At 63.5% G+C, this 26,947-nt stretch overlaps 1 protein-coding gene across 1 annotated transcript in view; it reads left to right on the top strand.

The window, feature by feature from the left end:
- Window positions 1-26,947, top strand: part of SCUBE1 (signal peptide, CUB domain and EGF like domain containing 1) — a 117,282-nt gene that overhangs the window by 59,634 nt on the left and 30,701 nt on the right. The window contains exons 5-6 of the mRNA XM_054582572.1: window positions 3,623-3,748; window positions 7,667-7,783. Coding sequence (XP_054438547.1) covers window positions 3,623-3,748; window positions 7,667-7,783 — 243 coding nt within the window. The remainder of the gene's footprint in view (window positions 1-3,622; window positions 3,749-7,666; window positions 7,784-26,947) is intronic.

The following is a 26,947-nucleotide window of genomic DNA, read 5'->3' as shown; positions in this document are numbered from 1 at the left end:
AGCAACATCTCCTTGGCTCGCTATTAGTCTAGAATCTCCGAAAGGTCAGGCCTGACTCATGAGCTCGGTGAGCTGGGCATTGTCCCGCAGAGGGAAAGGCCGCCGGTGTGATTCCCAGGCAGGGCGCACGCCTGGGTTACAGGTTAGGTCCTGGTCAGGGCCCGTATGATAGGCACCCAATTGATGTTTCTCTTTTTTCTCCCTCCCTTCCCTCTCTCTAAAAATAAATATATTTCTTAAAGTCTTTTAAAAATAGAAAAGAAAGAAAGGTCGCCTGACAGCAGGTCCGCTACACAGGAGGGAGCTGGGCCAGGCCGGGAGCTGAGCGCTCTGGCCCTGGGGCGGGCTGTGCCGGCTCCCCCAAGGTGTCCACGGTGGGGGTTGCTTACCAGGGTTTCCTGTAAGCTGCGATTCTTGGCTGAGATGGGAGTTTAGTCTCCCTTCTCCACTGCACAGAAGCTGGAGCTTCAGCACGGGCCGTGGGCCCTCCCAGCTCAGGAAGAAAGCGCAGATCTGCTTGATTGGCATCAACTTCCTGTGCAGCCGTGGGACAGCCTGAAAGCCCGCCCTGGCGTGGAGGCCGGGGGAGTGCCACCCAGGGGTCAGCAAACTCTGTGGCCCAGGTGGAGTTTGAGATGGGCCCAGGATTTCCTGGAGCTTATGGAAGCAGGAGAAGCAAGGGGGTGGGTGGGGTGCTCCGGGGGTGGTCAGCCAGCGGAGCGGGATCACACGCCATGGGGGACTGTGGCAGATGGCAGGTGACAAAGCCGGGGAGAAGCAAGAACTCCAGCTGCTTGCGCATCTGTGGGCGCCAAGGAGCCCAAAAACCATACGGGCAGGGAGTGAGGGCGTTCCTGGGCTCAGCGCGTCACTGACAACGACCACAGATGACGGCAGAGAGACCACTCAGCAGCCACCACCCACTGGCCAAACCCTTACCAGGCCAGGGGTCTCTCGGAAGGCCAGCAGAGGCCCGAGTCCATCTCCGCGGCCCCAGGGAGCACCATGGCGGGAGCCTCCTCTGCGGCAGGGCTGCCTGCCCGGCCAAGGCCCCGAGGGGCTGCACTTCTCCAGCCCTGCAGGAGAAGGGCTCGGTGCACCTGTGGCTACCGAGAGCCTGCCATTTCTGGCTCCCTGCTGCCCTGGAGGCAGGCATTACTGTGTTCCACCAATGAGGCTGTGAGAAGTGAAGCAGTTTCCTCCGGACACACAAGCAGTCAGGAGGCCGGGCTGTGCCCGACTTCACCAGCAGCCTTTTCTGAGAAAGGCACACGCCAGGCTGGCTCGTACCACCTCGCGAGGGCCACTCGCATCCAATGATGTCTCCCTGGAGCTTGGATGGAGCATTGACTCCACAGAAACCGGCAAAGGCTGCCAGTCGTCCCCCGCCCAAGCCTCACCCCGCCTCCACCAGCTGCTAATCGTTTATCAGCACACCTCTCTACCAGATGTGCACATCTGCTGTCGTGGAGCGTAGCGCGTTCCGCGTGAATTTGCAGCCTCCTGTGAGGAGCCTGGCATTCACGCGCTTGGCTGATTCGGCTTGTGGGTTAGATGGTCATACTCTGCATCAGTCCACAATTTGATTTGAATAAGTAAGAAAATCAAGGGGAAGGAATCACAAGAGCAGTAAAATCAGGTGAAACCAGAGGTCAGCATGCCGAGCAAAATGCAGGCTACATTCACTTCAACTTTCTGTTCTGTTCAACTTCAGAACTTTAGAAGGCTTTGCCTGCCAGAGCGTGTGTGTTTTTTAATGCATGTCAGTTCTCAGTTGCCTTCTTCCCGCCCATGTGAGAAGTGGACGGGGTCAAGGTCGAGCCAGTCCTCACCTTGACCAGGAGACCAGTGAGCCGCCTGGGAGAGGAGGCCGCCCGTGTGCCCCCGTCTGCAGGGCTCTTCCCTCCGTCCCAGGCCAGCTCCTCGCAGCAGGATATGGCAGTCAGGGCTCAGGGCCTGCAGGCGGACGGCAGCTCTGCCTCTCGTCCGCCATCAGCCTCTCAATGGACTTGTGACCTACACCCTCGCACTTGACCTTGGACCTAATAAATTCTGGAAACTCCTCGCAAATCACCAGGAAGATAAACATCATCAACTGGGGTCAACCAAAAGGGGTCCAAGCCGCTCCAGGCAGCCAGGGAGGTGGGTCAAGTTTCCTGGGGTGGGGGACTGCAGGGGACTGCGGGGAGGGGATCATGTTCTCGCCATCTCGGCAGCACCCCCAGAGCTGACTAGGTGGGGCGCGGAGGGCGAGCGTCTGGAGGCACGGAGCCAAGAGCCCCTGCCCTTGGCGCCGCGCACAGCCCGGCTCTGCGCTCAGCGAGGTCTCCGGCACGGGAGGTGGATGGGCTTTACCGTCTAGGGCCTGTAGAGCCCTTCGGGGCAGGCATCTTGATCACGGTCCCCCATCTCGGAAGGGACTGCTTGCCTTTATAGGGGACGAGGGGCCCCAGAGCATGCGTAGGACGTTGTCCCTGCCTGGGGTTGGAGCAGCATGGAGGCTCTGAGAGCCCAGGGAGTTGACGGGCCTTGTGCGGGGCAGGGCTCCCAAGCGTGGCCGGAAGACACGCTGGAAGGGCCGTCCAGGCAGGGCCGCCGTGGGCCAGGCTGAGACAAAGGCAGCTGCAGGCGGAGGGTGGGGGCGTCGTGGCCGGCGGGGTCCAGCCCGGGCCCTCTGACACTTCCTGCCGAAAGCTCCCAGCCGGCCAGCAGGGAGGCCACCGCTGGCTGCCCTTTTAAGACAAGACCATGGGGAGAAAGGTACCGGAGATTTGCGCACATTTTTGTTTTAAAAAGTAGCACCTGACAACTAGCAGGAATCTTGGGCAAGAATAGGAACATGTGGTGACGTGTGTGCCCCTGAACCTGGGATGCGCTCCACAGGGACCGAGGGTGCCTGTGCGGGGTGGGCAGGGGGTGGGGTGCGCGGGTGGAGCGGGGCCTGCACAGGTTGTATAGGGCTTTGCACGTGGAGGTGGGGGCAGCACCGCAGTGACCAGGTACACGTGGAGACCCCTCGGGCCCTGGTGGGGGTTGGGGTGGCGCGTCGTCCAGCACATGGTGGCGGGGCCGGCAAGGACGAGGCCCTGAGGTCCGGTGGTGGGCGTGTGCAGAAACTCACCGAGGGGGCCAGGTGGGCCTGGGGTGCCTGGGGGAGCGCCGGAGGCTCGGGGCGTGGGAACTCGGGGCTCGGCCCGCCTCAGGGGAGTACGTGGCACCCCTGTGCACGCTGAGAAGTGCCGCACACAGCCGCGGTTTTAACACCGCCCACCCCTGCAGCAGTGGGGTCGCCGTCTAAAGCCCTGACCAGCAAGCAGTTCCAAAGGCCACACCCCACAGTCTGACCAAGGGCGGGAGTGTCTTCCCTGGGGGCCCCTCCCTGTCACCTTCCATGTGGCCGTCGGAGCGAGGCCGGGAAACCGTGTCCGCCGTTTGTCCCCCAGGGCCCTCCACCTGGATGGCCAGGTGCACGCCCCTGTGCGCGTGTGCAGTGTGTGTGCTCAGAGCTGCCCTGGAACCTGCCGTTTGGTTGGGATGTTTTGTGGGCTATCTTTTCAGCCTGAAATTTTCTCTCTCTCCCTCTCTCCCTGGTCCCCACCCCCTCTTGTCTGTCTCTTCCCAGAGGGTATGAACTGCATGAACAAAGACCATGGCTGTGCCCACATCTGCCGGGAGACGCCCAAAGGTGGGGTGGCCTGCGACTGCAGGCCCGGCTTTGACCTTGCCCCAAACCAGAAGGACTGCACACGTAGGTAGATGGAGGCAAATGGGTCAGACATCCCCACGCGTCTCCTGCCGTTGCTTTGTGGGGGGTCTGTCCAGTCTCTGCTGGATGTGGCCCAGGGAGGGCTCTCAGCCCCCGGGGTGGAGAAAAAGGCATGGCCCCTGCAGGGGTCTGGGAGGCATGAGGGATGGGGCCCTGAACCCCAGGCTGGAGGTTTTCCCACCTGGCATCACCCCACCCATACCGCCCCAGAGCGGGGCCGAGTTTCACGTGGGGCCCGTTCAATGGCCCTGCCAGCTCCTCCCGTACCCCCCTCCGCTCCCCCGATCCCAGGGGCCCATTGCTCTGCACTCGGTCTCCAAGGGGAGGCAGGGGCTGGCACAGCGGTCTGCGCGCTTGGGCGTCTGGCAGCTGCCCTGGCCAGCGCTCAGTAGCAGGATGATATAAAGAAGGAAAAGAGCTTGGTTCTGGGGGACCCCGGCCCAGGATTTAAGGTCAGAACTCGCAGTGTACCCTGGGAGATCTGGGTTGAATGAGGCCTCTGGCCAAAGGGGCCACTTCAGGGTGCGATGCAGCCTTTCGGTGGAGTCACCCGCTCCCTGGTGGGAGTGGCAGCCCACAAGCAAAGCGGGGCAGGCCCATCGCACTCAGCTCACCCTCCAAAGCCCCGCCCCAGCGCGGCCTCTGCCGGCTGCATGGGGAGTGCCGGGCAGCAGACACCGCGAGCGTGCCCAGCTCTGGCCAGAGCCGGGCGCTCCCCGCCCGGCCGCGTCCTGGTGCAGGCAGTGGTGCGGGGGAACCCGAGCCCAGCTCCTGTGGTGGTGGGCAGCTGAGGCTGAGCAGCTCTCGTAAGGAAGTGGCCTCGCCTTCTGCCCTTCATCCTGCAGAGAGGACAGCAGCCCTTGTTGGGCCACCATCCCTAGTCACTGTGATTCTGCCAGGGTCACCTGCTCTCCGTGGGCACCCACCACTCCTTTCCCCTCTCAGGCTCTCCTCTGGCAGTCACCAAGGGCTTGGGGGCCTCCAGGCATTAGACACAGTTCCGTCTCCAAGGAGTTCATGCGCCAGCCCCCACTCAGGATTCGTCCATTCCTCAGAGTGAACACGCTTCCTGCTACCCTGGTGTGGTCCAAGATGCGGGCCGCCCCTCTTCCTCTTCCTCTTCCTTCCGGTCCCCCCGTGGGACTGCAGCGATAAACGCGTGTGCTGTCCCTCGGGGCAGGACCGTTCGGGGAGGTGCCGCTCCAGCTGGGACTCTAGCTGGCCCTCCCGTCCTCTCCACAGGTGCCCAGAAACCAGCCACCTGGCTACCTGCAGTGCAGGGAGTGAATAACTCCAACCCCCGTCAGCAATTTGAGCGTCCTCGGGACAAAGGCTAGGGACAGGCACATGTGGAGTGGGCAGGCTATTTGACAGGCTTGGCCAGAATGCAAGCACATTCCTTTTGTGAGCAAGACCGGCTGGCGCCCGCCCTGGCCAAGCCCTGAATTAGGTGCTGGGCGCGGGAGAAGGCTGGGGCCACTGATGTGTGGCCTCGCTCTGTAATTCTGTCTGGGACGCAGGCCACTTGGGACAGGTAGCTCAGCATCTCCTGAGTGGCCTACCTGGTTTGAGTGGCCGGGGACAAGGCAGGGCCCTGTGAGTGGCTAAGAACCCCTGCTCCGCCCCAACAGAGCAGAGCCAGGCCCTAGCCCAGAATGTTCTCTGGTAACAGAAGCAGAGCCCCTGCCTCCCTGCTCCGCGGCTGGCTGTCGCCAGCTGTGTGGAGAGTCTCACGGCAGCCCCGGGGTCAAGGAGTGGGGGGGGCCCCCTGCCGCCCTCCTGTGAAGGGCCTGCACCAGCGGCCGCGCCCCTGGTCAGCCCTAGGCCCTTCCGCGGGTTTGCGTGGCGGGGATAGCGTCAAGCTAGCGATGAGGTTTTCCCCTTCAGCTCTTGAGGTCACTTGAGGTCCGGAAGTTCCAGGTCTGGAATTGGGCTGGGGACGAGGCCTCGCTTGGCCAGCCCCTGTGGACCAGCAGGCCCGCAGAAGCTCTGCCCCCACCGTCACCCTCGAGCCCAGGGCCCCCCCCCCCAGGGCAGGGGGAGGTTTTCCAGGGCTCCCCAGAGCTCCAGGCTCCAGCCTGTATTTCTGTGTACAAGCCGTAGGCTCTCAGGTGCTCCCAAACTCAGCCCCTGGGGTTCGTGAGGTGCACAAACACTCGTGTGAGGGGAGGGGAGACCCTGAGCGTGCCCCCCGCAGTGGTCTCCGATAGACCCTGCTCTCCGGCTCCACCCCACCCACTCTGACGTAGGGCTCTTGCAGCCTGCAAAGGCATGCAATGTCCCGCTCGAGGTGGGGCTCTGCTGGGGTCTCCCCGTCACCTGGCATCTGTGCGAAGCGGCCACCCCTGGAGCCCTGGGCTTCCCTGGGCAGAGAGACCAGCTGTGTCAGAGGCGAGCGATCGCAGGCTGCCAGGCGCCCCAGGGATGCTCCTGCGCCCCAGCTGAGCTCCTGATGCAGCTCCGCAGCTCGTCGAACTGCTGCCCTGAGAGCGGCGTCCCTCCTTCAGATGGTCCTTAGCTCCCGGTGGAAGAGACAGCCTGCTGGGACTTCTAGTCACTAAAACAGTGTCTGGGACACTGCGCAGGAGCCTGTACGCCTCTGTGCCCTTCCCCAGCGAGATGCGTCTCCCAGGATGGCACCTGCAGAGGCTCCGGGCCATGCTTGCGGGGAGGGGCCCGGCCCGGGAAAGGCGGCCTCAGAACTTGGCTCTGAGGGGCTCAGGCTCCTTCACCAGGGCATCGCCACCAAATGACTTCCCCGGGAGGCCAGCCCTGCTCAGGGGTCAGCCTGACAGGCAGTCATTAGTTCAGACGGCCACTTGAGAACTTTGAGCCCCTCCCGCCGATCATGGTTGGTCTGAGGTTAATTTTTTCAAATTTGATGATCATTAGGGTTTTGCCAAGTAAATTGAGAGTGTGAATAGAATTCTGGGCAAATGGTTAAGGAATCCAAGGAGACACCTTGTCCTCGAAGCCCTGGTATGACAGATGGCAGGCACCCAGAGGCCTTGTGAGCAGAGTAAAGCAGGAGTGGCAAGGACCCTTCTCAGGGAGGCCCTGGGCCTCCATCAGCGAGGTCTCTCGCCCTGCAGAGGGACAGCTGCGTGTTTTCCATAAACTTGAGCTTATCGTTGTTCCCACTTCAGAATGGCTTCTTCTCATTCAGCCCCCCTCAGCCGCCCCAGGTCGCTGATGCTGCGGAACATGCTAAGATTATGGGCTGAAAGGCCCCAGCTCCTCCGGGCCCTGGGCACTGCGGGCTGTGTAACAAATTTAAAGAAAAGGTCATTTTCAAAACTGCACCCGAGGCAGCATTACTGTGCACACGTTCTGTCTGTGCGGACATTGCTCTGCAGGGATTAGAGCTTCTAGGAGATCAAGTCTGAGACGGCTGCTGGGGCCTGAGAGAACAGACGTCCATGGGGACATCGTTCGTCCCAAGACATAAGCAGAGAGAGGAAGGCTCTCGGGGACTAAGGAAATGAATGTCCCCTCTCCCCGGCATCCCGCCTCCCCGAATATTCCTGGTATTACAGACATTTGTCCCATCCAGGCAGGCTATTTTAAAGTGTCTTTTGCAGCCCAGGAAAGGTGACATTGTCTAGCTTGTCCCTTTCTTTCAATCACACCATCTGAGTGCATCAGCTGTGTGCTGGTTCTGTTCAAAGCCCAGGTCACCCAAAGTCCATTCTCTGCCCCACCCAGCGACCATTAGGGAGGGAACAGTTCCATCCAAGACCCTTGAGGGCTGAGGTCTGGGGAAGGTGGGCCTGTTCGCTGGCTGTCTCCCGCCCTCGCTTTCCTGCCCCTCCCTTAAAAGAAACCACCAACACCGAGAAGCTAATCATTCTTGTTGTCGTTCTGTTCATGCGTACGTGTGTACACTTTGGGCCTAACTAGTCACCTGTAACTATGGAAACGGAGGCTGCCAGCACAGCTGTGAGGACACGGACACGGGCCCCCTGTGTGGCTGTCACCAGAAGTACGCCCTGCACTCGGACGGTCGGACGTGCATCGGTAAGTGGGCGCCTCTGCCGCGCCGACACCCCGCACCGCCCTGCCCCCACAGGGCACGCCGGGCGGCCCTGGTGCCAGCTAGCACCCTACCCCGTCCCCGTCTCCAAGGAGGAGGCCCGAGGGGGACAGGAAAAGGGTGCCCCCCAGAACTGCCGGGAAGCTTTCCGTGGAGACGCAGCCGGGGTTGGTCAGCTCCCAGGACCAGCGCCTCTGCTTTGTGTCAGTCCTCGTGCTCGCAGCGGGACGCCCCGGGGCAGGCGGCCTGTGGGGAGGAGGCGGGCGTGTGTGTGCTGGGCGTGCGCCTGCTGCTGTCCCTGAGGCACAGGGTCTCCTCGTGTCGTGGAGACACACGGCGGCTCAGTCAGCCCCCCCGGCCGGCCGTGGTGCGAGCTGCCCCAGCGGCCTGGAAAGCCAGGCGTTCTCAGGCAGCGGCTTCACATCTCCATGGTCGGGACCGCCGGGGCGGGAGCCTGGGCGTCTGTACCCGCTTTCCCTTCCCCACCCAGCAGGGCTCTGGCCAGACCTCCTCTCCTACCTAGAGTCCCTTCCTCCCAGCGACGGCCCTCCCCTCCCTCCCCTCCCATTACACGGAGTCTGCATCTGAGGCCCGGTCGCCTCCTTCCTCCTGGTCCGTCCTTGTTTCCAAGGAGAGGCTGGGGTGTTTGTGATTGTCTCGTGCGATGGTCACTGGCAGGTTCTTTTCCCCACTCAAAAGGAACGGCCACATTTTAATGAGCACAGGGAGTTTCAGGGCTGGTGTCCGTCCGCCCTTGTTCCCCTCTGCCTGTCTCGTCAGGGTCGGCAAACTTGAGCAACCCGCCAGTCTGTCGGTACGGCTTTCTGTTTAAAAAAGAGAAGGTCTCATTTCTTACTTATCAACTAGAAAGATATTTCTTGAGGGACACTCAAGTGACAAAAAGGGGTTGACAAGCAAGCAAAGCCATTACTCCCCGCGTGCTGTTGAACCCTGTCCCCTGTGACTGTCCCCGGCGCGGGGCGCTGGGGGCGGGGCCGGGCCGGGGTGCCGCCTCCACCCCAGCCCCTGGCCGCCCTCCCAGGTGCTGCTGCCGCGCCGTTCTCCCTTCCTCTGTGTGGTCTCTCCTCTCCAACAGCCGTTTTTGGTTTCATTTTATCTCATTCCTCCTGCTTTTCTGGTGATGGTCCCTGATTGCCTGTCTTGTCTGAAAACTGACATTCGTTAATTATTTTCAGAGCCAAAAGCCAAACCAAACCAAACCAAAAACAATTCAAAGCAAAGCCCGGTCTCAGACCAGTGTCTCCATTGCAGCCTGATCCCATCTAGAACCTCCTCTCCTGCCTCTCTCCCTGTCTCTGCTTCCCCACGCCCCGCCCCCGGGGCTGCCCCGGGCCCCCAGCCCCTGCCCTGTCTTGTCCGCTGGGGTCTCCCTCAGTGTCTGCGTCTGCGGTGGAGCCACCCTGCCGCCACTGGACCAGCGCACACAGCTGCCAGCCAGACGCCCACCCAGCCTCGTCTAACACATCTTGTCTTTGTCCACCTGGCTCATCCTTTCTTATTTTTCACCTTGTAGTGTCTGCTGCATGTGACAGCCCCTGCTCCGATCTCCTCTAACATTACTGCCCTCATCCCTCTTCCCCACCCCGCCATCCCCGCCTTAGAAACCCTTCCCCAGACCCAGCTCCGGGGCCGTTGCTCCCTGCTGGCCCAGAGGACCTTCTGTCTGCCTGCTCCCTGCTCCTCACGTCCCCCGGGAGCAAAGTTCTCTGCACATCTCCCACTGAGCAAAGAAACGGTGCCGGCCGACCTTGCCTCGGCGGAGCTCCCCACCCAGCGGCCAGGCCGCTCCCCGGCCGCCCCGTGGACGCTCTGCACACCCCTAGAACGGCTGGCCGCCTCTGCAGCCCCTGCCGAGCGCCCGAATGCACTGTTCTAGTCCTCTCTAGACAAGCAGGCAACCAGCGCTGCCCAAATCGATCCCCTGGTTTTTCTGTCTGTTCAGTTGGATCCATTGCTGTGTGTGTGTGTTTTTGTTTCTCTGTGTTTTGTTCTTAATTTTGCATGAGTGTTTGACACACTTTCACGCCCTTGAGACGGCGTCTGATGTCCAGGCGCATCCATCACCGGACCTCGCGGCCCTGTCCCCTTGTCCTGTGCCTTGTCCTGTGCCTGCCTCTCCAGCCCGAGCCGGGGTGCCTGGGATTGCTTGTGCCTTCGTGGGCTCCACGGCGCGCTGCCTGCTCCTTTGGCCTCCCCCCCCAGATGCGTCCTGTCTGCTCTGACCTCAGCCGCCCCCTCTGTGTGCAGATGCGCCCCGAGTCCCATCTGCCGTCCTTCTGTGGTCATCCTCCCTTTTCTTCACCCCCCCAACCCCCCCCACCCCGCTGCCTCTTCGCTCTGCCCTGAACACGCCACCTTAGAGGTGCCTGGGTTTAGCCCCTTGGCGAGGACGCTGCGCTGGCCGCATGCTGTGTTGGCTTTGTGTGCGCCACGCCGAAAGGCTGGCTGTCTTGGGCCGTGGGAAGTGGGCTCTCATTAACCAGTGGCTCCGTGTTTGTCCCTTACTTGTGTTTTAGAGAAGGATGAGGCTGCAATTGAGCGCTCTCAGTTCAATGCCACGTCAGTAGCTGATGTGGACAAGCGGGTGAAACGGCGGCTACTCATGGGTAACACTTTTCTTCCACTTCCTTTGTTGTCTTTCCACCTGTGTGTGTGTGTGTGTGTGTGTGTGTGTGTGTGTTATGTGTGGCGTGCAGGGGTTTGCGTGTGTGCGAGCGTGTCGGGCTGTGAGTGTGTGTGCGGGCATATGGGGGGTGTGTGAGGGGGGCTGTCCGTCTGTGTGGCCTGCCCACATGTGTGGGGTCACGTGTGCCATGTGTGAGTGTGGGGTGCTCCACTCCAGATGTGAACTTACTTTTTCCTTTTTAAAGTTTTTACCCTTCATCAAACACGTGTATTTCTTTGTGTGTTTGTAGCAGAGAACCCAGAACCCATGACTAGTTGCCCCTGCGTGTAAGGAGGCATGTGCTGTAACACGCCGCGGTGGCAGTTAGGGCCCGGGATCAGCGCAGCGGCCCTGAGACGCAGGAGCAGACGTTCAGGCCGCCCAGTCCTTATCCGCCCCTCCCTTAGGAGAGAAACCACGTTAGGGAGGAAAGGCCACACCTAGACCAGGGCTGGGGGGAACTTAGGGGCGTGCAGTTCACCCTGCTCGCTACATAGTTGGGAAACTTGCTGCCCAGAGAGGGGAGGACCGGTTAAGCCATCTGGCAGGACAGGCTGGGTACAAGCAGGGCTCACTCAGCCCCCCATGGCCCCGAGGCTCCCTGATTCCGTGGGTAACCCCAGCCCGAGCCTGCTGAGCTGGCAGCCTTGGCCCACTTTTCCATGGTAACCCCCTCAGCACCCACTGGCTGTGGGGATCCACACGAGGGCAGCCTCACGCCGAGCACTGCCCACTGGCTGCATCCAGGCCCCAGGGCCACCACACGGCTGAGCCGGCACTGAGGGGAGGGAGGGAGGAGGCAAGGACCGCTCTTCCACGGAGCTCGGCCTGCACGACAGGAGAGCAGGCGGGCCTTCTCCTGCGTTCACACCTCTGCCTTTCAGTCGGTTCCCCAGTCCTGAGCTGCTGGCCCTCTGGAGGTGACAGCCTTTTTTGTGGCACTTGGAGAGATCACACCAGCCTTGAGAGCTGTGAGGCCAGGGGGTGCATTTCCAAGTCTCAGACAAGGAAGCTGAGGCTCGCTGGGGTGCGTTGGCTTGCCCAAGATCACACATTACCCTGAGCTTAGCCCAGAGCTCATGGCAGTGTGGGTTCTCTTGCCGGGGGCCACAGGACCGTGAAATCAGGTCCTGGAGAGGTCACCCAGTTCTCTCCTCCTCGCGTGGACCTCCAAGGAGCCCAGGCACCGGGGGAGGAGGGAGGCCTTGGTGAGGCCAAAGGACAGGTACAGCCCTGTGTGCTGGGGAGCAGGCTTGAGGCTCGTCCTCTGGAGCGGGGCTTTGAGGGGCGAAGGAGGTCACGGGCTGGCTGGCGGTGCTCTGCGAACTGTTAAGTCCACGCAGGCAGGACGCGCACAGCCCTGCTTCTCAGACGAGAACTCTGAGAGCGGCCAGGGTCCCACAGGCAGAGGGCTCAGCTCTCTGCACGTTCTCTGGACAGGGCTGTCTTGCTGGCTTGGGCTGTCTGGGCTGGAAATGGCCAAGAGGCGGGCGTGGAGGCCCCGCGAAGCAGGCATGTTCACCACCCCCCAGGAAGGTGTGAGTCAGCGCTGTGGACTTTCTGGGAAGGCGGCTAGAAGGGAATGGTGGGAACCGAAGAGTCGCCAGTGCTCCGAGGCCCCAGGATGCCAGGCCCCTTGGCCTCGCTTCCGAGGAGAGGCGGGCACCGCCGCAGAGGCCAGGGTCCCTGAGCAGGCAGGACCGGCGAGAGCATGGCGGCAGGAGAGGGCTGAGCTGCGCGGGCGTCAGGCGGCGCGTGGCCGGCGGGTGGGTAGGTGAAGACGGGGCCCCTGCACTTGCTTTTTCTCATTAGACTCGGTGGGTAATGGCCCAGAGCCAGGTCCCGGAGCATGGTTGGGGGTGAGGGAGGAGGCGCCCAGAGTGCAGCCGCCCTCACCCTGGGTTTGGGAAGCAGATCTGCAGACTCTGCCCGGCATCAGGAGGGGCCAAGGGAATGAATGAGGCCTGGCCCCCCTGCATTCCTGTCTCTGTGATACATAGTAGGGGGACCTGAAAATAACCAGAATCACCTTTGGGAGGGCGGACCCCTTGTAGTCCAGGCTTCCCGAACTAGGGGAGTGTTCTGGGAACCCATCTGCACCAGTGGACCAGGGGACCAGCTGGCATTGTTGTGAGAGGCTGTGTTCGGCTTCAATGAATTACTTTTTGAAGGCTCTTTCAACACGTTTGCCAATTTCCTGACGGGTGATTTGCGAGCATACCTGCCCACACCGTGCTGAGTGTCAGCAGTTTTTGATCAAAAATGGCATGAACCCCAAGCCCCACCCTCCCTATCCACCCAATCTCACTCCGAGCAACTTCTTTTTGTTTCTCCGAATGAAAAAAGCCCTCAAAGGGAAACGTTTTGCTGCTGTGGAAGAGGTGAAACAAAAAACGGCAGAAGCACTAAAAGGCATCAAAATTGACACGTTTGAAAACTGTTTTGAGCACTGGGAAAAGGAACATCTCAATAGGTGTATTGCATCAAATGGAGGGTACTTTGAAGGTGACTGAAGTTTAAACATGTAAGAGTAGATACACAATTTTTTATAAATAAATTCTGGGTTTCTTGGGTCCCCTTTGTAAGTCCCCCAGCCCAACCCTGTCCGGGCCCACCGTGCCCTCAGGCAGGAGAGGCCTCTCGCTCCTCTGGGCTTCCTGCGACGCCCACCCGGGCCATGGGGACCGCAGCCAGGGCTCCTCGCCCGCCCTACGCAGGCAACCGCCCTCAGAGGCCCCAGTGAGAGGCCTGCGCAGCCTGGGGCACCGGCGAGCCCTCCCTCAGGGGCTCATAAGCCTTACCGCCTCTGAGCGCAGCACACGTGGTACAGACTCGGGACCCTACTGGACGCTGAGCCCCGGCGAGACCTGGCTGGGCCTGGGCTGTGTTCACAGAGGCGAGGGCCGGGGAATGAGGGGGCGGCCGGCCTGGGCCGCACACCGAGAGCCCGCCCCCGGCGTGGAGAGGGCCGCCTAGGTGGTGCGAGCATCAGGCCGCGGGACGGAGCGCAGGCAGTGTAGCCCGGTGGGCCCTCTGCTCAGGCCCCCCTTCAGGTCCTGGGAGGGGACAGGGACAGAGCAGGCGGAGGGGGAAGGAGCTTGCTCTGTGGCCCAGGAGCCGATGAGGAAGGTGAGATCAGGAGGAATTCCACAGCAAGGTCAGACCCCGGCCCCCCGGCCCCCGAGTCTGCGCCCCTGACCGCCACATATCCAGCTCCCACTGGCAGGACGGAGGTGGGTAACTGTGGGAGAGAAGATGGGGGGCCGGAATGCCCCTGAGTGGGCAGGGGTGTCCAGCCCTCAGTCCCGAGTGGCTATGAATGTGGCCCAACACAAAATCATAAATTTACTTAAAACGTGAGATTTTTGTGTGTGATTACGTGTCGCAACGTGTGTAACGTGGCCCAAGACAGCTCTGCCAGTGTGGCCCAGAGACGCCAAAAGGTTGGACAGCTCAGTGCCCTTTGTAGTCAGGGCCCAGGGCTCTGCAGGAGCAGGGCACCTGTGTGGGAGTCACCCGGTGGCTGAGATGGCCCGGCAGGCGTCTTCCAGCCCCGAGGTGCCTGTTATCTGCTGTGTAGACGGAGCTCATTTTTAAGGTGGCTGGGAAGGATTGGGGGAGAGAGGCCTCCCTCCCCCTTCAGCAGTGAGTGGGCCAAGGCCCACGCCCACCCTCGCCATTCTCCCACTCTCCCCTTGACCACCCAGCAGCCTCAGGCGGGACCTGCAGGCCTGGAGGAAGCCCCTTGCCCAGTCTCAGAGAGGGCGGGCAGCCTCCTCACCGCCGGCTTCCTGCTCCAATTGACCTTCCCCCAGTGGAGTTGGAGGATTTAGGTTTTATGTGCTCTTATCAGCTGTTTGGCTCGTAATCACTTCAGAAATGCTTTGTGCCCAGACTTCAGAGGCCGCAGCTTCCTAAGTGCCTGCAACTCTCTTCATTAGCTGCCTCGCCTCTTTACCCGGCTAGGAGCCAGGGCCTAGGACCTAAGCAAACCGCAGAGGACACGCGATGTGAGAGCTAAAGCCCGGGCCCTTTGCCTGCGTTTGAGCCCCTCCATTCCTCTCCTGGAACCTGCCTGCTTAGCCACTGGCCAGCGTTTCAGTTGCAAGGTTCTCAGGTCTGGAGACTGATGGAGCCCGCTCTGATGAGACCCTGCCTGCAGCGTCCCTGCTGCTGTGGCCGCACTGCGCTGGCTGCCCTCCGGGGGCTCGCGGAGGCCCCATCCCTGGGAGCACCCGCAGTCGAGAAGGCTGTCTGTGTCAGAAAGCAGGAGGGCCGGGCTCCCAGGGGCGCAGGGGCGCATTCCGGCTGCGTGGAGGACCTGGGCAGGCCTCGTCCTGCCTGGGCGGGAAGCAACGGGCCGGGTGGGGGGCGGGGGGGCCACAGGACAGGCAGTAAGACGCAGCAGCTGTCAGGCAGAGAGCGAGACCTCCAGCGAGCTGGGGGGTGGGGGAGCACAGTGGCCTGGAGCCATTGGGGCCAGGCCCCGCCCCGCCTCTGGGGTCTCAGCCGCACCCAGCAGTTGCTATTTATAATTGCCCCGTCGCTGAGCACAGGCCAGGAACAGGGGTGGTCGTGTGCACTTTAACTAGGCCTCAAAATACACAGCCGATTCTGGAGTCCCATGAAAAGCAGTTAAATGTTTGGATGGGAGGGTTGGAGTGATACATTTCAATCATCCGGCTGACGTCCTTGTGTGAAACACCTGAGCGTGCAGCTAGGGTGGCTGCAGGCCCCGGGCCCTGCTCACAGCAGGACGGAGGGGACCCTGGGAGCCACACTTCTCGCCTCCAGGCCTTTAGTGAGCTCCTCTCCCGCAGTGTCCTTGGGTCGGGTGCCATGTCTGTTTCCTGTTGCTGCTGTTAGCGACCTGCCACGGCCTCGGCGCCCCAAAACAACGGGGACGCATCCCTTCTGTGGGTCAGGGACGTGGCTTGGAGCTCACAGGGCCAAAGTCACGGTGTCGGCATGGCTGTATCCCTTCTGGGAGCTCTGAGGGTGAATCCATTTCCTGGCCTTTTTCCGCCCCTGGAGGCCCCCTCCCTCCCCATTCCTGGGCTTGGCCCCACCCCGTGCCCCATCTTCAGAGCCCCAGCGCTGTATCTGTCTGAGCTGCTGCCATCACGGCATCTCCTCTGATCTCCCTCGGCCACTTTAAAGGGCCCCGTGACCTTGCCCGGCGGTCCCAGAGAATCCACACTAATCTCCCTTCTCAAGGACCTTAGTTTTTAATCACATCTGCAAAGTCCTTTTTGCCATGTGGCGTCACAGCGGATTAAGACGTAGACATTTTAAGGGGCTGTTAGTCTGCCAACCAGTCTGTTCACACTCAGGCCGGGAGGAGCCCCCCGGAGGTCTGGCTGCTGTGCGCCCCACTGAGGCAGCATCCACGGCTGCCCTCTTCACTGGCTTACCCCAGGGCCACCACCCCGCGGTGCGAGGCAGGGCCGGGAGCGCAAGATGCGCTGGCCGGAGCAGGAGCCCCTCCACTCCCTCAGGGCACCCCAGCCTCCGCAGCCTCCCCGCTGTGAGCGCCTGCTGCTTCCTCAGGCCATCTCAGCTCTCTCCAGTGAGTCTTCCCATGCCTGGGCGGCAGCTGTCCCCACTTCACAGATGACAGAGTGAGGCCCAGGAAAGGAAGAGGTGCCCCCGGCCCACCGAGCCGGAAGCAGCAGGCCGGGCCCAGGGCCGAGGCCGGGCCCCCCCCCGCCCGGGGCCCTAGGTCAGGAGCAGGGGCAGACTTGAGGCTCTGCAGCCACTCCAGGGGTCCCTGAAGCTGTGGCCCAGTGACCTCGGTGACTTAACCTGGAGCCCTGCTTTTTCCGGGCCGTGCGCTGTTCGCCGCCCTCGTGTAACCCGCAGCTGCCTGAGAGCAGTGCTAAGGTGGGTCCCACTTACAGATGAGGAAGCGGAGGCGCAGGGAGGTCACCAGGAGCTGCTCGCTGCACTCCCGCAGCCGCACCTGCGCCCTCCCCGCACCTTCCCCTCCCCCCACCAGCCCGTGCTCTGTGCTGCTGAACAGACGGGAAGCCACAGTCCACCCACCTTGCTGGGCGCAAGATGCTGCCTGGGGCCTGGCCACAGGACAGCATTCAGCAAGGGAGCTGCTGCGAGAGCTCTGGGGAGGGGGACTGAGGGGCTGGCAGCCTGGAAGGCGGAAAGACCAGGGGCAGTGGGGCAGTTAAGGTAACAAGGGCTGAGCCCCACGCTGTCCCCAGCCTTGTGGAACCTCATAGCTACCCTTGGAGGTCCAGGCAGCATCGCTGTTCAACCCCTGACACCGCGGCTTCTCGCCAGCTCCTGGCCCCTCTGTCCCCAGCGGCTGCCCACCTGTCACCCATTTCTGCAGCCACCAGCTCTTGGACCCCTGGGTCTCTCCTGATATCCCCAACCTGCGTGCCGGGCCCCCCGCCCCCACTGCTGGTTCCAGACTCACACATTTAGTCACCTGTGGAAACCACCCCCCACCTGTCCTTCAAGCCCTGCAGGCACAGCCTGTCCCAGGCTTCCTGCCTTGGGGGTCATGCCACCCACCACTTTTTACCCAGGTGCCACCTTGGACAACACTACCTGGCAAAGGCACATCCAGCCCTCCCTGCACCTCCCTGTCAGCCGGGCCCCACTGCTCACCCCTCCCCCACCAGCACCCTGTTTTATCACAAGCCTGGGACCCCCTGATGGGACAGAGGCCAAGTCTGTGCCAGCCCCAATGGTCCCTTGAGACACAGAGCCCCAGGGGAGCAGGGGGAGGCTGGCTGGCCCAGAGCACTTAGGAAGGCTTCCTGGAGGAGGTGCCGTGGGCAGGGTGGGGGGCGGGTGGGTAGGCACGGCCTCACTGCTCGCTCTTCACTCAGGCAGGTGTCTGGCTGGGAGGGAAAAGGTGGGACCCGGAGCCCGGATGCACCTGGCAGTGGGAAGGGGTCAGGAGACAGAGGTCAGGGAGATGGTGACCAGGGATAACTCCCCAGGCTGGCGCTCAGCCAGAGGCTCGGCCGGAGGGGACGGCTGGATGGGCCCTGGGGCCTGGGCAGGTGCCCTCCCCTGCACCTCGGCCTCCCTGTGCTCCAGGCTCTGGGCCCCCTCGGAAGAACCAGCTGGTCAGACCCCCCTGTTTCACAGCTGGTCCCAGTGTGGCTGGTCTCTGGGCAGCGAGGGCTCCTGGCTGAGGCCCCGCACTCTGCCCGTGGTTCAGTCACACGCACGCACATGCGCTCCGTGCTGGGTCCCGGTGACTCAGCTGCCAGCGGGCAGAGCGGGGTGGGGGAAGGTGCCAGGCAGAGCATATTAGAGAAAAGAAGGGGACATGGACCGGCCAGCCCCAGATAGGGGTGTGGTGGGTTAGAGAGAATGACTCGCCCACAGCCCCCTGAGTTGGGCAGAACCAGAGCTCCTGGCGCCTGAGCCCTGGCACTTTTGGGGACCAGCCTGGGTGGGGGGAGCCACCTGGCTCCTGCCCTGACGAGGCCCAGAGCACTCACCCATAAGCACCTCGGCTTCCTCGGAGCCTGAGGCTTGCAGCCGCCCTCCCCCCGCCGCACTGGGCATCGGACGAAATCTGGATGATTCTAGCTGGTTGGCAGGCCTGCCTCGTAATACACAAAAGACACGGAGACTTCGCCCCTGTGGGTAGAGCTGGCACTGGGCAGGTTTCTGAATGCCGTCTTCTCGGCCCCCGAAGTGAGGGTCGGGGTGAGGACAGGGTGCTGGGGCTGGGGACATGCTCCCTCCCCACCCACAGGCCACATGTGTGCCCTGCCCCCTGCAGACAGGCCAGGGTGGGCTTGCCCTCCCCAGGGCTTTGGGGCGGCTCGGTGAGGTGGGGTCACAGAAGGGGCTGGGGCCCTGCTGCTGTGTGAGTGCTGGAGTCAGAAGCCACACGGACACGCAGCCCGAGCCCAGCTGTCAGGTCTACAGGACTTGCACGAACTGGGTGCAGGTGGCACAGCCGAGACCAGAGGGGTTGGTACAGCGTGCAGACGGGGCTCGGGCGAGAGGTGACAGCATGCATCTGGGGGCCAGAGTAGGGCCCTGGGTCAGGGGGCGTGGAATGGGGCTACGGGCAGGGGATGCGGCCAGATGGGCATGTGGGGATGACCCCGAGGACCTCAAGGGAAACAGTACCATCTCCACCTCCTGGCAGAGGTGGCAGAGAGGGCTTTAGCCCGGCCCATGGCTCTTCAGAGGCAGGTGTTCGTGACTCCCCTGGGGGAGCCCACATTGGGACCGGGGGCTCGGTGTCGGGGCCAGTGAACTGGACATTGGGGCCCCTGACCTGCCCTACCATGTGCCCGTAGGTGGCCCGGTAATTCCCCTCCCCTCTCAGGGGTGTGCAGCAGAAGAGCCAACCTGGCCCCTCAAGCCTCGAGGGGCTGTGACAAGGCCCCGCTGGTAGAGCACCGCCAGGGCGGAGCTGTCCGTGGAGGCATCTGGGGGTCGTTCTCGGGGGCTTGCCCAGCTCCCAGGCTTTGTGTACGACGCCCCACAGAAGCCTTCCCGCGACGCAGGCCCCCAGGGCTGCACCAGCCAGCCCCTGCCCTGCCCTGCGGCAGAAAGCCCCCCCGCCACAGCCGCGCTCACACCGCCTCGCTGCCCACCCAGGGTAGCTGAGAGTGGAGGTGAGCCCCACAGACAGAGGGTGATCCGTCCCTGGGCTGGGCACACTGGACCCCCAGGAGCTCTGTCTGGGCCTCCACCCTCAGCTAAGAGGCTGTGGGGCCAGGCCCCCAGCCCTCCCTGCCCCGACCCTCTCCTGCCTTAGCTCTTTTGTAGGTTCCTTATACCCTCAGGATTTGGTCCCAGTGGGTCCCAGAGGCCTTTGGGATATGACCTCAATGCCCAGCCTCCTTACGCCCCTACCCACACTTGCCTCTGAATGCGTTTGCCCACCTCCGCCTGCGGAGGGTCCTTGACGGTGACGCGGATCGCCCACTGTAGCCTCGGAGGGAAGGCACCGCAGAGTCCAGGGCGTCTTTTTTTCCTTTTTTCTTTTTCTTTTCTTTTTTCTTTCTTTTTTTCTTTTTTTTTTTTTTACCAGTACAGTCGTTTTCCAGCTGCAGTCTTTGGAGGAGCCCCAGTGTGTAGCAACAGATGAAACTAGCTGAGCACCTCGACCACCTGCCCACTGGTTCCACTCGCCAACCCCCCCCCCACCCCCGGCTCCCCGCCAGACTGTGGCCCAGGCCCACCCCTCAGGCCCGCTCTTGCTGCCTCAGGGCTTCCATTAAGAACTGTGCATCTGTTCTACAGCAGGACTCAAGGGAGTTAATTCTTCTGGTTCATTGTCCTGGCCCACGCCCTGGAGCCAGACCTGTGTCCCATTCCTCTGCCACTACCAGAGTCACCCCACATCTCTGAGCCTCAGTTTTCTGTTTTGCAAAAGGGGGGCTGTACTCTCTCCTCTGCAGCAGCCTGGCTGAGACGCTTGCCATGCAGCCTGGTCGTGTGGCATCGGCAGGTGCATGATCACGGGCCAGTGTTCCCGGCACAGCAAGGGCGCCTTCAGCATTACCAACAAGGAAGCTGAGGCTCAGAGAGGTGACCTTCCTCTGCCGCGTCTCCTCTCGAGCCTCCTGAGCCAGCACAGGCGTGACGACCCCCAGCCCCGAGCCCCGCCTCAGACAGGCTGCACGCGAGCCGCTTGCCCGCCCTCACGGCACTCCACTGCAGGGCCAGAGGGGAGGCGGGGGTCCGGGCTCAGGACAGGGGCTGTTGCCGTGTTCTGCTCCCGCTCCCGGCTTTACTATAAAACCTCAGTTGCCTGGACGGAGAGGCCATTCGGGATCCTTCAAGCCAGAGGAAGACACCCCACTGAGGTCGGCTGCCCTGGCTTTGTCTGCCCTCGGCCCCCACGCCCCTCTGCTGCAGACCCCTGGAGGTCTGCTCTCCAAGCTCCGAGGTGAAAACCCCACCCCGGAGGCCCATGAGCCGGCATTGTTCCTGACGTTGTGACCCCACCTGGTGTATCCCCAGTGCCGCTGACCCACGCATACCCCCCGCACACGGCCCTGAGCGCAGCTCGTTCTGAGCAGAGGGGCGCCCCGGGACGGTGTGGCCGCAGGCCTGTGGCCCACGCAGCTGGGCCAGAGCCGGCACAGGGCCCAAGGAGGCCTCACGGTTGCCCGGCTGAGAAGGCGGGTGCGCGACCTAGGCTGGGGCAGGCCCCTGGGGGGTGTGGGGCCAAGGGATCCACTGCCTCGGAGAGCAGTGCTGGGTGCCAGGCAAGGCCTTCCGGGGCCCCCTTTCCTGCCCGCCCCTGCGCAGACCCCGCGTGGGAGCCCTGTCTGCATCCTGGCCACCACAACCTCCCTGACTCCAGCTGCGCTGACCGCCTTCTCCCATAGACCCCACCCCCTCTATCGCCAGCACAACAGCCCCCAGCTTGTCCCCAGGACCCAGCCCCACTCAGAGGCTCCTGGGGCAGGTTCACCCAGCACCCTGCCCCAGCGCTATGCCTTCACGCGGTGCGGGGAGAGCCACCCGCAGGCGGCGGCGGGATGTCCGCCAGCTGAGGCGGAGAGGCAGAGCGGTTAGGAGCACGCCGCCAGCGCCTGCCAGCACAAGCCCTGCCCCGCTCCTCGCTGAGTGGCCGAGGGGCCGCTTCTCCTGCCTCACTAGCCAAAGGGACTCAGTGAAAAAGACCAGCGTCACTTTGGGTCCCCATGACAGGGCAGGCCTGCGGCCAGTGCTCGTGACGGGCCCCGGGGGTGCCCCGGACGAGGTCAGCGGGGCTGGCATGCAGTCAGGGCCGCTGTGCACAGGCTTGACCCCAGAGGGACGGGAGCCCTGGAAGGCCCGGGAATCGGCTGAGAGGAGAGGGTCAGAAGTCAGATGGTCATGGCTGCTCCTGGACGAGGAGAGCCAGTGGCTCACCCTCTTCAGCTGCCTTCAGTTCCTCCTGGGGACAGGAGGGCCTGGACGGTTCCTGGCAAGAGGCTTGGGCCATGCCTGCCGCCAGGATGAGATCTTTGGGAGTCAGGACAGATGTCTGGACAAGCAGGGTCCCTGTGGGTCACTGGGCCCACCACGCCGGGACCCACTGGGCCAGAGCCCCTGTGGGGCCAGGCCCCTGCCTCGCAGACAGACAAGCCACGGGGACTCCCAGGCACACCACAGGCAGGAAGTCCGCGCCCCAGCAGGGCGGGGCCTTTCCCAGAGCCCCACGGTGCGTCGGGAGCTGAGAGAGGTGCCGGGGCCCCAGGACCCACGTCCGGCCCCTGGGTGCGTGCTCCACGTGGCCCTGCTCCACGGTGCGCGTGCAGCCCTGGCGCTGGTGCTGCCCTCGTCCCCTTGACCTAGGGAGGCCCACACGCCCTTCTGTCCCGCCCCCCCAGCTTCCCCTTGCCTTCCAGTGTCCGTGGCTCTGGCTGTGGCCAGAGTCACGGGTCCCTGTGCTGTCGGCTTTGTCTCAGACGCCCGCCCCACCCGACCCAACACCGTGCCGGGGCCCCGTCGCCTCGCTTCACCTCTTCCTCACAGGGCTTCACCATCCTGTTCTTTCACCCTGTAGCTCCGCAGAGACCGGGCTCCTCTGCTGTGCCGGCCCCCTGCCGGGGCTGGGGTCCCCCACCGCAGCTCTGCTGAAGAGCAGTGGTCAGTGGGGGAGACCCCGCATGAACGGGAGCCCCAGGCCGGGAGATCTCGGGCAGGGCTCCCGGGTGAGGAGCTCCTGCGGCTGGGCCGAGGGGGCCACCCCGCGGAAGCTGCAGGCGTGGTGGTGCCAGGGTAGAGGGGGGTCCAAGCTCCTGTGAGCAGGGCCGGGTCTCCCTGAAGAGCCCGAACCCTCTGAGCCCCGGGCCGTGTCGGGCTCCTCCCCAGCTCCTCCGGCGGCCACCCTGCAGCTGTGAGCCGCTCCCAGGCTGGTGGGGGGACAGAGGATGAGCCTCTCTGCTGCCCACCGGGCCGGGGCCTCCACGAGCCCCCGGAGCGGCTGCCGACCGAACCGGCCCCTGGCTTTGGGTGCTAAGACCCCACGTGCACAGGTTCCAAGATGCGGCGCCGCGAGCCAGTGTGCGGTCGCCGCTGACAGGTTCCACAGCCCTGTCCATCCCCGTTCTGGCAGGGCCTTCCCAGAAATCCGTGGTCAGTGCAGAGCCGGGCAAAAGCAGTGTATGGTTCATGTGGAACATCCCATGGTAACTAACGAGGAGTGCAAGAGGAACGTCTGTTTCACAGACCCCAAACAATAAGCCTGCTTTTGCCCGACGCTGTATCATCGTCTCCACATCCACCCAGAGCTCGGGCTCCGGGGAGCGCGGGGCAGGCAGGGGCCCCGGGCCGGCGCACGGCGCGGCCTGCTTTCTGACCCGCGGCTCGTGTCGCAGCCACGCCAGTGTGGCGGAGCCTGTCCTTCACGGGCCTTCCCGGACCCTCCCCATCCTGGGGCGGTGCACACAGGCAGCACCAGCTGCAAGGGCCCCTGCCGCCCCTCCCCTGGCCCCTCTGCTGGAGCCCTGCCCCAGCTACACAGCAGGTCCGGGGGGCGGCCTCCGTCCCCTGCGCAGCGGCTGCCCCCCTCAGTGTCCAGGGCCTGGCCCAGAGCAGGGAAAGACCAAATACCAGAGTTCTAACACATCTGGGGCTTTCCCGCCTGCTGAAGAGGGGTTTGCTCCTGGGTCCCTCCCCCGCCCCGAGACCCCTCAGCCCGTGCCTGCCCTCCCTGCCTTGCCAGCCCAGGCCGGTGGGCAAGAGCTCCCCGCACTTGCTGGGTGAGGAGGCCGGCCCACGGCGCATGCCCGGACCTCCTCGGGCCGCGTGCCTTCCTGCCTGCCTCGCTGTGAGCCACCCCTCCAGGTCCCTGTCCGGGCCCCGCGCTCTGGCCTGGCCTGCCCCCTCTTTGGCTTGGAGCCCCACACTTGTGGGTCCAAATCCTGGCTCTTCCCAGCAGCTGTGTGACCTGGGACCCAGGGCTTCAAGGGTGTGCAACCTTCGCACTCGCCAGGACCCCGCCCTCAGAAGGGCCCGCCTCTGGTTGTACCCTGCTGCTGCCTTGGAATTCTTCACTTCTGAACAAGGGCTCCTCGCTTTGATTCCACACTGGGTCCCACAGGCCATGTCGTTGACCCTGCTGGGACAAGTTGCTTGACTTCGCTGAGCCTCAGTTCCTCTGCCTGCGGGAGGGCCCTCTTCTGGGGCTGCCATGGGGCCCCGAAGGTTAGTGGGTGAGAAGGTGCTTTGGCAGCTGTGAAGGGCTGTGCCCTGGGGGATACTCATTTCTCCAGGGGGAGAGGGCGCCTTGAGAAAGAGCCAGTAGCTTTCAGGGACAGGTGGATTGAGTAGAGGTTGGAGGGCTCACAGGGCCCAGGAGCAAGTCTGCAGATCCCTGGGGCGGCTCTCCGGGGCGGTTTTGCCCTTGCCCCGCTTCACTGCCCCAAAGGGCTGGTGGCTAGCCTCCAGCCTGCCTTCCCAGGGTGCGCTCTGGGCAGGGCATGGCCTCTTGGGCAGGCCTGGGGACCACGTCTGCCCACAGCCTCAGCAACTACGGGGACGAACGCACTCCGCTTGCCTGCCCCAGGGCCAGGGATACCCCTGCTGTGGACCCAGCTCACGTCCGCCACTTCATTTGGGGTGACCCTGTTGTCCAGGGAAAGGACAATGCTGGTTTCTGACTCTGAGAAGCCGTGGCCAGACACCAGGCCCGGGTGGTGTTAGGTCTCGGGGAACAGAGAGAGAGGCTGCTCTCCAAGGAACTCAGAGATGGGGACAAGGGTGGTGGCCCAGGCTGGTCACCATGCAAGGCCGGGGCCTCCCCAGCAGCTCCAGTAGCCTCTGCTTGGAAGCTGCCACGGTCCCACACAGGTCACCTGTCCTGTAACTATAGACTTCTGTCCCCAACTCCCAACTTGAGCCCAGAGCCCAGGCAGACTTTCCTGTCACCTTTCCATAGGTCTCGGCCAGCCCGGTGCGCATCTGCCAGCCTCAGGGCCACGCAGCTAAGGCAGGCGCAGCCGCCGCCGCCTGTGCTGTGGCCTGCCCGAGGCCCCTGCAGGCAACGTTGAGGACGGGCAGACGGCCGGCTGCCGACTCCACGCTGCCACTGCCTGCCTCCCCCTGCACCCGACCCCTCCACGCCCTGCCCCTTGGGGGCCACCCCGGAGGACGCTAGTGGCCTGGCGCAGAGGGTGGCCGTAGGAGCAGGTGCCGGAAGTAGCAAGACCAGGCCTTGGGCCTGGTGAGGCGGGGGAGGCAGGGGAGGGCCCCCTAGGGTGGGGCCTGGGGTCAGACGTGGCACCGACGAAGACTGGCGCACTGGAGGGAGGGCGGGCCGGCCAGTGCGCGCCTGACTGCACCGGGCTCTGGGGCTGGGCCTGGCTGGAGACGGCGGCTTGCGGTCAGTCGGGCGGTCCCGGTGGCGCAGCCCTGGCGGATCCCGAGCCCTACGCACCCGCTCCTCGCCAGGCACGGATGCCTCTTGCAGGGCCACTTTGAGCATGGGGTCAAAGGCCTGCAAGGTGGAGACGGTGCCAGCCATTGTCTGGGGCACGTCGGGAGGCTAAATGTGAGCACAGGGCAGGGGAGAGGACTGCAATGGGGTCCGCACAGCGGGTAGCCACGTAGGCCCAACCGCAGCCCCCGACCCCGGTGGGCGGCAGGCCAGCAGGCTCTGGAGGCCCGAGATTTCGAGTCCCACCAGGACCTCTGGAGACGGCAAGGGCCTGCCAGCCCCTTGCAGCCTGTTTGGCCAGATCCATGTCTCAGGATCACGTGGTCCGTGCCCCAGTGCCCGTACCACACCCCACCTCCACCACCGGGGGGCCTGGGCTCGGCCCGCTGTCACTGAGTAAGGCCACCCAGCTGTGCCCCAGTCGTGCCCCACCCCCAGCTCACAGCTCCTTCTGCCCGCCCCCCACGGTGCACCCCCTCTCCAAGGCCTGAGCCTTAATTACCGGCACCTGGAAAACAGGCTCATGCTCTGTCCCCCTCCAGAGAGGGCTCGCCCACACGAAAGGCTGAAAAGGCGCTTGGGGGTGTATGTGGACTCCGTGGCTTGGGGTGGGAGGTGGGCTCTCCCTCTGGCTGTAACCCCAGGGAGGAAACCAGCATGTGTTGAACAACTACTACAGGCCAGGACCTGGGCCAGGCCCGACCAAGTCAGCAGCTTGTTTGATCCTCACCTCAGCCCCGGAAGGGAGAGCTCATTATCCTCCTCTGCCAGATGGGGTGCTGAGGTCCAGCGCCAAAGGGTGCCCTACCTGGGCCAGTCAATAAGTGACAGAGCCGGAGCAGTGCCACTGCCCCAGTGGACGGTCCATCAGGGAGACCAGAGGGCGTGAGCGGCTCACGTGCCTGTCGGAACCCAGCCTGTTCTGACCCAGAGCCCCGCCTGCACAAGTGCCAGGCAAGGCAGCAGCTTGCTCTCTGTGTCTGGGGAGGTGGCCTGAGACAGCAGCAGGCAGGAGGTCCCCGCCGCGGGGCCGGCACCCCCAGAGGCGGGGCGGCTCCCAGGAGCTGCCCGCACATGGTGGGCGGGTTAGGGTTTGTGGAGACGCACGGAACAGCGGGCCAGGAGGAGCCAGCCGGGAGCCTCTCCTCTCTGTGGGTAGTCACAGCTCCTCCTGCCACGGCGAAAACAGTGGCCTTGAGGAGGCTCGCAGCCCCCGCCACAGCCAGCCTGCAGAACCAGAGGCACGCTCACGGGCACACAGGAGGGGACGTCCGGTGTCCTCCTCCCCCTGCTCCGCCCACCCCTCACAAGCGGAAGTTCAAAGGGAAGGCTCCGTGAATTTGGTCTAAGTAGCATCAGGGACTCCTGGCCACGGGGGGTATGTACTCATTTAGTCATCAGCCCTCTGCATCCCCGGACTCCTGCCAGAGACCTGAAGGCAGCTCATAGGGGTCAGACACCACAGATGGACGGATAGACTGTGTAAGCGGCCAGGCTCCCCGGGGGAGCCGAGGGAGGCAGGAAGGCTCTCAGGCTAGAAAAGAATGAGGGGCCTGCTGGCCCTTCGCTCCCTAGCAGCCCGGAGAAGAGGGAAGCCCACGCAGGCACGGTTCCCACAAGATCAAAGCACGCCAGATGCTCGGAAGAAACCCAGATTGAAAGGCTCAGCGGGCCGGGAGCTGGGCTCCTCGGTGTGCGGGCCACCTGCGCCCCGGTGACCCGGCGCTGCCAGCCCCATCTGCAGGCCTGGGGAGGATCACTGTCACCACACGACAGGTTCCCTGACCTCAGTTATGCCCCAGCCACTCCAGCCCCTTTGAATTTGCAAAAGAGAAAAAAAACAGCCCTAGACAAGCTTCAAGTGGACAAAAACCAGACGCCTTTGGCGAACTGCTCAGTGAGAACAGATGTTGGGCCGAGCGCCTCATTGGGGTGATGCATGGTGTGCGGCTCAGAACCCCCCGCCACGGGGCCCTGTGGCCAGGGCCGCCGGCCGCTCCCTGCTGAGATGAGTCTGGGAGCCCCAGTGAGCGCCAGCCAGAGCTTGGCGTCTGAGCCAGCGGGGCCAGGGTTCAGAAAGCT

This window comes from Pteronotus mesoamericanus, unplaced genomic scaffold (assembly GCF_021234165.1).
Source record: "Pteronotus mesoamericanus isolate MK-2021 breed Mesoamerican mustached bat unplaced genomic scaffold, CSHL_Meso_final contig_702, whole genome shotgun sequence".
In the NCBI taxonomy this organism is placed as follows: domain Eukaryota; kingdom Metazoa; phylum Chordata; class Mammalia; order Chiroptera; family Mormoopidae; genus Pteronotus; species Pteronotus mesoamericanus.
This window is presented reverse-complemented; position numbering and strand designations above follow the sequence as displayed.